The 12,923-nt window shown below is 43.6% G+C and overlaps 1 protein-coding gene across 5 annotated transcripts in view; it reads right to left on the bottom strand.

The window, feature by feature from the left end:
- The window catches only part of MLLT6 (MLLT6, PHD finger containing), a 362,286-nt gene that overhangs the window by 132,428 nt on the left and 216,935 nt on the right, over window positions 1-12,923 (bottom strand). For all 5 annotated transcript variants that reach the window (XM_073608237.1, XM_073608239.1, XM_073608240.1 and 2 more), the window contains one exon: window positions 2,207-2,273. In XM_073608237.1, coding sequence (XP_073464338.1) covers window positions 2,207-2,273 — 67 coding nt within the window. The remainder of the gene's footprint in view (window positions 1-2,206; window positions 2,274-12,923) is intronic.

A 12,923-nucleotide genomic window follows, 5' to 3' on the forward strand; every position in this document is an offset into this window, starting at 1 on the left:
CTTGGTTATGGTGGAGAGCCCCTACGGCCATGGATAACAAAACAATCCCATGAGTCACATGGGCAGACGGTAGAGGTCTACCGTCAAGAGCCTCAGTGGCAAGTGGAGTGTCACGCAGCTGCAGCGGAATCGAGTGCTTCGATACAAAGGCAGCATCAATGAACAGGCCTGCAGCCCCAGAGTCGATTAGAGCCTGTATCTTGACGGATGACTCAGCCCAAGAAAGGGTGACCGAAACCAGGGGCTTATTCTTCTGGATAACTGGGGATGAAAAAACGCCACCTAGGGTCTTGTCCATGACAGGACCTCAAGGTTCGGGCGTTCCCTTGATGGGTAGGACAAGACTTCAAAAAGTGACCTGCCTGGCCACAATAAAGGCACAATCTCTCCCTCCTCCTAAAGGTTCTCTCATCCGCATCGAGACGCGTGAAACCCAAGTGCATGGGTTCACCTTCACTGACCGACTCGTTACCGGGAGGCATAGGAGGTGAGGGAGGCACGGGTGGGACTGCAAAGCTTGGAGGCACACGTACAGGAGGCTTCTGCAAGCGCTCCTTAAAAGAGAATCTTTCTCTGAGTGTGGAGTCAATCAGGATGGCAAACGTGATCAACTTCTCCAGCTCAGTGGGTATATGTCGGGCTGCTATCTCATCCTTGCTGGTATCCGAGAGATCATGAGAAAAAGCAGCCATGAGGGCCTCATTGTTCCACACAATCTCTGCTGCCAGAATACGGAATTCAATGGCATAGTCGGCAACTGTTCTCGTACTCCGTTCGATGGACATGAGGCACTTGGAAGCAGAAATGGAGCTTGCGGGAACGTCAAATACCTTTTTAAATGAAGCCACAAACTCAGGGTAGCTCAAGACAACAGTCTCCCATAGAGGGTTTGCCCAGGCCAAGGCTCTCTCAGAAAGCAAAGATATCACAAAACCTACTTTGCTTCTGTCCGTAGGAAATGCCTGGGGCAGCATTTCAAAATATATCTCAACCTGGTTGAGAAACCCTCTGCATTGGACTGGATCGCCCCCAAATCGCAGGGGGAAGTGAGGCAGAACCAGACATACCTTTTATAGAGGTAATACTCGAGGCGGGTGCCTGCACAGAGACTGGAGCAGCAGCAGGATCGGCCTGCAACATAGGTTGTACCGGGGCGGCCACAGTGGGAGATTCCAGGTGAGCCGTGCAACTCAGAAGTATTTGTAACACCATGGCAAACTGACCCATACGGTAATCCAGTTCATCCAATCTGGAAAAAATATTACCAACAAGTGGATTGACTGCATCTTCTGAATTCATGGCCTTCGCCTACTGTCAGAAACCATGAAATCAGGCTGAGACAGAAGTACAGTTAAATCACACTTGTTTAATAATAAAAGAAAAAAAACAAACTTAGTCAAAACATAGCCAAAGTTAGTAACCGATACAGATAGTCAGCCAAGCCAGAAGTCAGGGATCAATGTAGTGGAACAGCAAGCAGGATCTGGAGCCAGAAGGGATGTCAGCAAAGCAAGTCTTGAACAAGATCGCAGGAGATAGTTTCTGTGATGTTGACCAAGGCGAAGGCAGAGATCCACTGGGCTGAACGGCTTAAGTAGGCCGGACTGACAAGCAGGATATCATCAACAGCTGAGTAACTGTGGAGAGATAAGAGCTGGCAATTAGTCGACAGCTAAGCGGCCAGCTCTGAGAAGGAAGGGTTGAGCCCAGCCCTGACAACGCCACACTTTTCACATATTTGTAAAAAAAAATTGAAAACCATTTATCATTTTCCTTTCACTTTACAATTATGTGCCACTTTCTGTTGGTCTATCACAGTGATGGTGAACCTTGGCACTCCAGATGTTTTGGAACTACATTTCCCATGATGCTCATGCACTCTGCAGTGTAGTGGAGCATCATGGGAAATGTAGTTCCAAAACATCTGGGGTGCCAAGGTTCGCCATCACTGGTCTATCACATAAAATCCCAATAAAATACATTTATGTTTTTGGTTGTAACATCCAAAATGTGGAAAATTTCAATGGATATAAATACTTTTTCAAGGCACTGTATTGTCTGATAAAACATGTTGGAAAGTTAAAGCTAACATTTGCTTGCTATATGTAACACCGTTAATTGTCATGTCTACCTTTTATTAATAACCCTAACTTTACTGAAATCAGCAACACTTTACCCTTTGCGAAGCGCTACAAAGAATACTTACATGGAAGAAAGACTTTCTCTTGGAGAACTTCCACTACATACAAAGCTGCAATCTTCTATTTCAGGCTCTGTATAAAACATATATTTGCAGTTAGTGTCAATGCCACCCTATTGCCAGATCATTCAACAACAATCTTTCCATAAGATTATATGTATATTTATTTATCTGTAAAAGCTTCATTTAGGAGGACTTCCAAAAGCCCTAAGACTGCTGCTGGGGGTTGCCATCTTGGATGTAAATTCAACAACCCCAGATGAATCAGAGCTGTCACTCAAATATTGCATAAGAGCTGAGGATCTGGATTGTAGTGGTCAAAGCACATGAACTTAAGACTGGGGTTATCAAATATGCACTGAGAAAAAGTTGTACATGAGCTAGGGACTAGGCACTAAGTGGTTAAATCATATCAACTGGGAGCAGGTCACTGAGGAGTTAATGAGCATACATTACAGCTGATCACTGAGGGGAAAGGGTAAATAGACTGGGTTACATAGTCAGGTTGAAAAAAAGACACAAGTCCATCTAGTTCAACCAATAAAAAAAAAAAAAAAATCATACAATCCCATATACACAATCCTATACTCACAGTTGATCCAGAGGAAGGCGAAAAACCCCAACAATGCATGATCCAATTTGCTACAACAGGGGAAAAAATTCCCTCCTGATCCCCCGAGGGGCAATCGGATATTCCCTGGATTAACTTTACCTATAAACGTTAGTACCCAGTTATAATATGTACATTTAGGAAAGAATCCAGGCCTTTTTTAAAGCAATCTACTGAGCTGGCTAGAACCACCTCTGGAGGTACTCTATTCCACATTTTCACAGCTCCTACTGTGAAGAAACATTTCCATATTTGGAGAAGAAATCTCTTTTCCTCTAGATGTAAAGAGTGCCCCCTTGTCCTCTGTGATGACCTTAAAGTGAATAACGCAACATCAAGTTCACTATATGGACCCCTTATGTATTTGTACATGTTGATCATATCCCTCCTTAATCTCATCTCAAGAGAGAATAAATTCAGTTCCTCTAATCTTTCCTCATAGCTGAGCTCCTCCATGCCTCTTATCAGTTTGGTTGCCCTTCTCAGCAATTTCTCCAGTTCCCCGATATCCTTTTTGAGAACTGGTGCCCAAAACTGAACTGTATATTCCAGATGAGGTCTCACTAATGATTTGTACAGGGGCAAGATGATATCTCTCTCTCTCTCTCTGGAGTCCATACCACTCTTAATACAAGAAAGGACTTTGCTCGCTTTGGAAACCGCAGCTTGGCATTACATGCTATTATTGAGCTTATGATCTACCAGAACCCCTTAGATCCTTCTCCACTATGGATTCCCCAGTTATACTCCCCCTAGTATGAATGACGCATGCATATTCTTAGCCCCCAGGTGCATAACTTTACATTTATCAACATTAAACATCATTTGTAAGTTGGAGACATCCTGTAAGGACTTTATTCCACTGCATAGCTTGGTGTCATCTGCAAAGACTGAAATGGTACTTTTAATCAATGACCCTATATCAGACCATTCAGCGTAAGAATCATTAATCACTACTCTCTGAATCCGTTTTTTTAGCCAGTTGTCTATCCATTTACAAACGGATCTTTCCAACCCTGTAGACTTCACCTTTTTACCTTACCCATTAGTCGTGTGTAGGGGAACTATGTCAAATGCTTTTTTTTTTTAAATCAAGATTTAAAAAAAAAAAGAAACAGCACAGTTAAACAACATCCGCATTAGATACGTCATCATGAAAATTATCTGGTACAGTGCTATGCACAGTTACAACATAAGAATGGCAAAAAAAAAAAATTCCAGATACAGACACGCAAAATCACCATACTATTATTTCTTCAGTGGAAAAAACACCTATAGAACTAAAACTACTACATATCAACATGTTACAATTCCTGAAATTTGTGGTCTTAGGTACTACATTATTTACAAGATAAGAAGAACCTTGGGTAAGGAACTTTATTTGTATTAATTGACTATCATGGAGAGATTGGCTATACATGTCACCTGCGCTATAGGCGCCCCTTCATCATAATGGTATAATGCAGCCTTCTGATCCATGTCTCCCCCTTTCCCCAAGTAAACAGACATCACCATAGCTTACGTTCTCAGCTCCATCAGCATGACTGCCTTTCCGAGCCGTGCACTTGCTTTTATTTACACACAAACAGGAAGTCCCAAACTGGAGGGTTTGCCTCCAACAGCCAATCGCCTCCTACACAGTTTGTGACCTCACAGGAAATGACCAAATAAGGATGTAACAACACAGGAAATACAACAACCAATACAACAATGACTAGGGGGGTCTTATGGGCGTGTCTGGGTGGGGGCAGCGTGCACAATCTCCAGCCCCCTGTCTCTGATTACAGAAAGCCTGAGACTATGAACACTTCTCCCAACCACAACGATCCAAAGAATCCCATTCTTATTATTTGTTTGTGAATCCTTATTATGCCTTGTTCAGAGAACAAGGCACACCCGGACTATTCTACTGTGCTTGTGGACGAGATTATCTGCAGGTGTAAGCTCATGGTGCCACAAATATGTTGATCAGGCATACAGGGGCGACACGAGCTCGCACTTGTTAAACCGATAATGTCTTTGCAGAGCAAACACACCTCCACCAGACGAACGTTCTGTGCATCGCACAGGGGCCCTTAGCTGGCGGACATGTCCCCACTCCGCAAACACTTCTCCACATCCCCAAAGAGCTTTTCACTACCAAACAGATCTCAACCAGCGTCAGTCTGCCCCAATCAGCTCTTTAGAGCGGGCTGCGGGAGCACTAACACTGGGAGACACTTATGAAAATACATATTAAAATACATCTTCATAAAATTTCCACAACCTTGACTGAACGTGCTATCCCTGAAGAAGTCTTTCCCTGATCAGCTGTTGTGGTGCAAGACCCAGTGAATCTAACCACGGTTGCCACATCTTATAAAACTTACAAGGTACGTTTCTATGCGGATAGGTAAATTTTTCCCTGATTAACAGGTTATTCGCTTGGTCAACCAACTGCCTCTTACTGGGTATCTGAGATGACATCCAGTACCAGACTATCAATTTACGAGCCACATACAACAGTCTTAGTATAGCCATGTGGCCTTGAGGTGTAAGCGTTTCTTCCTCCAATGCGCCCAGTAAACAGATTGTTAAAAAGACGAATCTGAAACGCTTGCGCTATCTTGGAGATAACCTCGGACCAACATTAGAATAACTCAGGGCACCTCCAGATCATGTGCAACAGATCTCCGTCATCTCTTTTACATTTTGGACATATTGGTGTACTTCTGATACCGCATTTATACAGTTATACAGGTGTCCTATATGCCCTGTGTAATAGGTAAAGTTGGTAGAGTTTCTGTGAAGCTGAGACCGACACCAAAGGGGTAGATTTCAAACATGGATCCCAAGTTTCCCAATCAATGGGTCTCAAATCTTCCTACGGGGAAGTGTGGAGGCATCATGGGTGGAATGAAGGAGAATAGAATACCCCCTAGAAATTATCCCCTTTTTGCCACTCTAGTAGAACCTCCTGCATTAGAGGATGTTCAATAGCTGTCAGTCCAGTTCTACCATTTTGAGCCTGGACAGCATGCCTTAATTGCAAATACTTACAAAACTGACTCTGGAGAGGAGCAAACTCTGACTAAATATCGGAAAAAGACTTGAACACTGAACCATTATATACACTACCGTTCAAAAGTTTGGGGTCACCCAAACAATTTTGTGTTTTCCATGAAAAGTCACACTTATTCACCACCATACATTGTGAAATGAATAGAAAATAGAGTCAAGACATTGACAAGGTTAAAAATAATGATTTGTATTTGAAATAACATTGTTTTTACATCAAACTTTGCTTTCATCAAAGAATCCTCCTTTTGCAGCAATTACAGCATTGCACACCTTTGGCATCCGTCCACAACACTTTTTTCCAGTCTTCCTCTGTCCAATGTCTGTGTTCTTTTGCCCATCTTAATCTTTTTCTTTTATTGGCCAGTCTCAGATATGGCTTTTTCTTTGCCACTCTGCCCTGAAGCCCAAAATCCCGCAGCTGCCTCTTCACTGTAGATGTTGACACTGGTGTTTTGCGGGTACTATTTAATGAAGATGCCAGTTGGGGACCTGTGAGGCGTCTGTTTCTCAAACTAGAGACTCTAATGTGCTTATCTTCTTGCTTAGTTGTGCAACGCGGCCTCCCACTTCTTTTTCTACTCTGGTTAGAGCCTGTTTGTGCTGTCCTCTGAAGGGAGTAGTACACACCGTTGTAGGAAATCTTCAATTTCTTTGCAATTTCTCGCATGGAATAGCCTTCATTTCTAAGAACAAGAATAGACTGTCGAGTTTCAGATGAAAGTTTTCTTTTTCTGGCCATTTTGAGCTTTTAATTGACCCCACAAATGTGATGCTCCAGAAACTCAATCTGCTCACAGGAAGGTCAGTTTTGTAGCTTCTGGAAGGAGCTAGACTGTTTTTAGATGTGTGAACATGATTGCACAAGGGTTTGCTAATCATCAATTAGCCTTCTGAGCCAATGAGCAAACACATTGTACCATTAGAACACTGGAGTGATAGTTGCTGGAAATGGGCCTCTATACACCTATGTAGATATTGCACCAAAAACTAGACATTTGCAGTTAGAATAGTCATTTACCACATTAGCAATGTATAGAGTATATTTGTTTAAAGTTAGGACTAGTTTAAAGTTAGCTTCATTTAAAAGTACAGTGCTTTTCCTTCAAAAATAAGGACATTTCAATGTGACCCCAAACTTTTGAACGGTAGTGTAACTATTATGTAAATAACACCAGCTCTTTCCCATGCCTGAAATCCCTGCAGCTTATACAATTCCTTATAATTTGGATCATTAGAGACAGGTGTGTAGGGACAGTAGCCTTGTATATGCAATATGCTTCTAATAGAAGACCATAAAGTATTAAGTAAAATCAACGTTGAAGTAATGGGTGTTATATGGGTGAAACCTGCTTCTAAATAGGTCAGGGTAAGAGTAGGGGATCCCCATGGTACTAATAGATTGCAAATAGGATCCAAAGGGTCATTATGCCCAAGGCACCCAAGTGTTGGATTTGAGAAGCCATAAAAAATAGTCTTTTTTTTTTGTAAATTATTTTTATGGTAAATATATACAACATCAAACCACATGTTGCAGAAACAGTAAAAATGCAACCAGTGTACAACAAAATACACAAAAAAAAGAGCAATAAAAGCAAAAACAATACAACTTGCACAGACATATATGTACATTTGTTAAACCTCGGGCCGGAGGTAGGTATGCAGTCAACCAGCTCAATAGCATCTCAATTAACCATACAGGATAGTGCCTGCATTTCGGTTGCTCAGCCCCCCACCCCCCCATTAGGAGAATTTAAAAACCAAGTAACTCCTTTCTATTAACATGAGTTCAGCCAGTAAACACCCATAACCCCAGAAACACACCCCCCTGTCTTTATATCCCATAACAAGGACCATTAACTGTATCTGTTTTCAATTTAATCTGAAACCGTGTCAACAGATGCCATCCAATCCCCCCAAACCTTGTCGAATTTGCCCAAAGCCCCCCCCCCCCCCCCTCTCAGTTAAGTTGCTTTGTAAAAAGGTACTGCCTTGTTCACCAGAGATTTCCAGGATGCCAAATTAGGTGTAGAAGAACGCTTCCATGATAATCTGTTTTTTAGCAAAAAACAGCAGAAGGGTGAGAAGAGTACGTATAGCCCTAGTAGTGGTTCAAACAGGTGCAACAAGCATACTTTAATTGACAGGAAAATTGAGACAGAGGCGACCAACCTGATACATTGCGCTATGTCTTGCCAGTAGGGCTTAATGTGGGGACAGTCCCAAAATACGTGCATGAAGTTTGTAAGGGGTGCAGAGCATCTCCAGCATAGAGAGTGTTGGTTCCCAAACATCCTAGCTAATCTGGCTGGGGTGAGATATATTCTATGCATACATTTGTAACGGATTAGACGATCCCTAGTAGAGACTAGGTATTGAAATGCAGTTCCCCAAATGTCATCCCAGTCATCCCTGTCTAGCTCCGGGGTCACTGTCTCCCAGGCCAGTCTGCAGGTTTCCATTAAAAGAACCGTCTACGTAAAGAGGTCTTTGTATAAACTGGAGACTGGTTTGGATAAGGAGTCACTGCATGTCAGCAATTCTAGGTTGCTGGGCTCAAGGTCAAGCAGCTCCCCGCCAAATTGAAAGCAAAAAGCATGTCCCAGTTTAATGTATCCAAAGAAGTGCGAGTTGGGTAGGTCATAGCGTTGTTTTAATTCACAATGTCATTAGGGTGCCATTTAGTACAATATGGTTTAAGATAGGGATGCCATATTTTGTCCAAACTACAGGGTTCGGGTAGTCAACAAAATTTGTAAAATTGTGATTTCTCCACAGAGGAAGATTGGTGGAAAACCTGTTTGGACTAGATGGCCTCAACCCCTAAACCATAGACCATGCCCTGATTACTGAGCGCATAGAAGAGGTAAGTGAGTAGGGAGACTTCAAACCCCTGTAAACTAGGTGGGAGAGCGCCTCGTATGAGCCTACACAGACAGCCTCCAGGGACACTGAGGCATCGTCTGGGGGAGTAGTCAGCCAGCCGTGGGCCACTGTCAAATGACCAGCAAGGAAATATTTGAAGAAGTTAGGTACCGTTAGGACCCCTTCCCCCCATAACTGTTGTAGTATGGCCAACTTAAGGCAGGGAAGTCCTCCCTGCCACAAAAAGGAGGAGAGCATGCTGTCTATTGATTTGAAAATAGACTTTGGGATCCACACTGAAGAATTTCTGAGGGTGTATAAAAGTAAGGGCAGGGTTTTCATCTTAAATCAGATTAATCTTACCAATAAGTGACAAGGGAAGGTTTTTCCAAGCGTGTAATTTCTTAGCTAAAATAGCAAGCAATGGGGAAACATTGGGGCAAATAAAGTCAGTCACAGATTAAGTTATTAAGAGCCCCAGATATTTAAATTTGTGTCACCCATGTAGGGGTTTATTGGGGTCAGCCTGCCCAGGCACGGGATGGGAATGTAAGGGAAGTTTTTTGGACTTGGTCCAGTTAACTTTGAGGCCAGAGACCACTGTAAACTTGCCCAGGAGTGACAGTGCAGCCTGCAGAGAAGGTCTGGTGTCCCTAATGAATAGTACCAGGTCATCTGCATAAAGGGCCATAGTTTCCATCAGAGTACCCACACTAATCCCTTGTATTTGGGGGGGGGGGGGGGGGGGGGAGTGTAAACCTATCGCAATAGGTTCCATAACAAGTGCAAAAAAACTGGCGAAAGGGGGCACCCCTGGACACCAGAAAGGTGCTCGACAACCCACCATTAAGATGGAGGGCAGCCACCAGACGATCGTACCGCAGCAATATCCATTTGAGGAACGTAGGGCCGAACCCCATTAGTTTAATACATGAGTCATGTACCCCCAATTAATGGAATCGAACGCCTTCTCCAGGTCAAAAAACACTAGAGCCTCCCCAGACGACCTCCCGGCCTCCAACTGAGTGTGTGTATACACACTCCGGAGGTTGATATCTGTTGCCTTTTTAGGCATTACCCAGTCTGATCTGGCGATATCAGGTGGTGCGGTACTTTCATTAGCCTATTAGCGATCATTTTGGTAAGTAGTTTGAGGTCCATATTAAGCAGTGCTATGGGCCTGTACAAGGAGCAAGAAACAGGGTCCTTTACTGGCTTGGGCAGTAACACCACATGGGCCTCTGACGAATAAATGCAGGGGACCACTGCATGCGCCCGATCAGCTGTCAAGTAGGCTAACAGTTTTCCATTTTTGTCTCCCTGCTCGAACAGTTCTTCAGCTCGATTTTTAAACATACATTGGGTAAGATTTTGAAAAAGAACCAGTAATGCCCTTCTGGCTATCTGTAGCTCCGCCAGGGAGGAGGGCGCATGAGCATGTGTTTTTGGAGTTGGGCCTGAAGCTCTTCAGATGTGGAATATTTTATCACGTATACGTATAGACGTATATCCTACGCGTGGATGCTCTAAATGCCTCCCATACTATCTGCAGGCCTGCGGTGCCCTCATTATGATCCCAATATTCTTTCAAGTGTGGCGAGACCAAGGCCTCCATCGAGGACTCCGCCATCCAACCGAGATGCAATCGCCAAACCCCGGCGCGTCTACTTCTGGTGAAACTCATCGTGACTTTTAAGGGGGTATGATTGGAGATCCCCCGGTCAGATAGCTAACCAGGGGCAACATAGCTGAGTTGGCAAAGGCTAAGTCAATACGGGAGGAGGAGGTACTGACGTGGGAAAGGTAGGAGTAACTTCTCTCCCCAGGGTGCTTCCACCGCCATAACTCCTCCAGAGCCGCGGAGTTTGCCCAATGTCCAAGATCCAGGTTTTGCACCCGGGCCGGATTGAAGGCATCCAAGGTATAATCTAGGATGTTGTTGAAATCACCAGCTACAAATAACTTCAATGGTCCAAAAGTGGATGAGGGATTGGCAATATAGTTAGTTTCTGTCCTTTGTACCTCTTAAAACTAGGTTTTCCTAGGACGTTTTAGTTTTAATATAATTAATATGCTTTATAAACCGCTTTCTAAGATGTGCCTTAGAGGCATCCCACACGATTTCCAAGTCAGTTGTGCCTACATTATATGCAAAGAAAGCAGTCAGGGAGTCCAAAACTGGACGTGGGAACAATGACAACCAAAAGGGATTGAGCTTCCAGCAGGACTTTCTAGGAAAATCTTGGATAGTGAGTTCCACCCAAAACGGGGAATGATCCAAGATGTTCCTAGCCTCATAATTGGAGTCAGTCAGCACAGAAAGCAATGCATCATTCCCCAAACCCAAATCAATCCTGGAGAGCCCCCCATGAGAAGCCAAGTAGCAATATCCTCCACACATCCCTAAGGCCAAGTAACCTTGCAAATGCAGAAGGGCCTTTAGGCAAAGCATTTGTACTAGTGGTAGATCCCAGCAGTTAATCTTTGACATAATTAAGGTAATTATTAAAATCCCCTACCGCTAGAAGCGGCAGGCCAGGAAATCGGGACATATAATTTGCCAAAGTCTTTAAGGTCTCAGCTGAGAATGGTGGAGAAATGTACTTACCTGCAATAACACATTTAAACCCATACAGAGAGCATAATAAAAAAACAAAATGACTGTTAGGGTCAATCAGCACATTTGTCAACGCAAACCCAAGTCCCATGACACACAAGGACGCTTACCCCTCTGGCGTATGAGGAGTTACCTTAGTGGAATTGGTGGATAAATTGGCATTGTGACAATTGAGGAGTATCATCAGGTGAAAAGTATATTTCTTGTAAACATATTACTGAAGAAGTCAGGCTTTTAATAGTTCGTAGGACCGCCAGACGTTTATTTCATTTACTCAGTCCCCTGACGTTCTGGGACAATACTCTAACCATTTGACCAATGATGAGAATACACAACCTTTATATGTACAGAACTTTGACTCGTGAGATACAGGAGGTTGAGCAGCTGCAACAGGGAAATCTAAGAGCCAACCAGGGCATTCACAGTATAGCCATTTGAAGATCAGGTGAAAAATTACAGAGTACCTTGCATGTATAATCCGTGAGAGTAGGAACCAGTCAAGTAAGTATATAGACCATAGAGCCACATAAGGAAATCTGTGGTGAGCCAACTGGGCTCCCAAAATAAAACAGAGAAACGTAGTCCACATAGGACCATGTAGGGGGGCAACAGTGGAAGCTCACACCAATGTACTATAGAGTTTCTCTGCAGAAGTCAAGTCAATAGTAACCAGAAGGAACATTCAACAATAACAGTAGAAAACCTCCGCCTATATCAAAATGAACTTGGGCAATCGAGGAATATAGCATATGCACAGAAAGATAATTATGTATTTTATGTAGGAGCTGATCGTTGGGCCAAAGCAGCTCACAGGGATTTTTCTTCCCTATCTAGCCACTGCATTGCCAGAACAGGCTTTACAAAGAAGTGTACCTCTCCTTTAGCCTCAACCCGTAGCCGAGCTGGATAGAGCATTGCATACTTTAACTCCAGAGATCTCAGGCAACGTTTCACATCATTGAACAGCACCCTTTGTTTCTGCAGTTCGGCAGAGAAATCCAAGAAATGGAAATTTTTGAGTTATCAATAACCAGAGCCCTCGGCATGGTACGGGCTTTAGAGAGTATGGCATCACTGACCTTATAATTAAGGAGTTTAAATAAGAAAGGATGAGGATTTGCCCCTGGTGGTGGGGGGTGCGCTGGAACCTTGTGAGCACGTTTCACTGAAACATTGGAGAGAATGTATCATTGCCAAATATGGAGATTAACCATTTTTCAATAAATATCACAGGGTTCTTCCCCTCCACTCTTTCAGGGAAACCAATAGCACAGATGTTATTACGTCTCAGCCTATTTCCAAGGTCATCCATTGAGCTGTAACCTGAGTGTTATAGCTGAGGCCCCTTTGCATAGGAGCTATGTCATCCCCTACAGAGCTAACTCACCCTTCCAGAGCTGATGTCCACTCTCTTAACTTTTGCATATCCTGCCGAAGGAATGTAATTTCTGTATTCACCCCTTTGAGTTCATCAGTAAGGGCAGCAATGGAAGCATTGCCAGCGGTCACTTCCAAGAAAATATCCCGCAGGGTCGGTTCAGAGTCCTCTGTAGGCCCCGCAGTCCCTGATGGCA

Source organism: Aquarana catesbeiana, linkage group LG12 (genome assembly GCF_042186555.1).
Source record: "Aquarana catesbeiana isolate 2022-GZ linkage group LG12, ASM4218655v1, whole genome shotgun sequence".
Taxonomy (NCBI): Eukaryota; Metazoa; Chordata; class Amphibia; order Anura; family Ranidae; genus Aquarana; species Aquarana catesbeiana.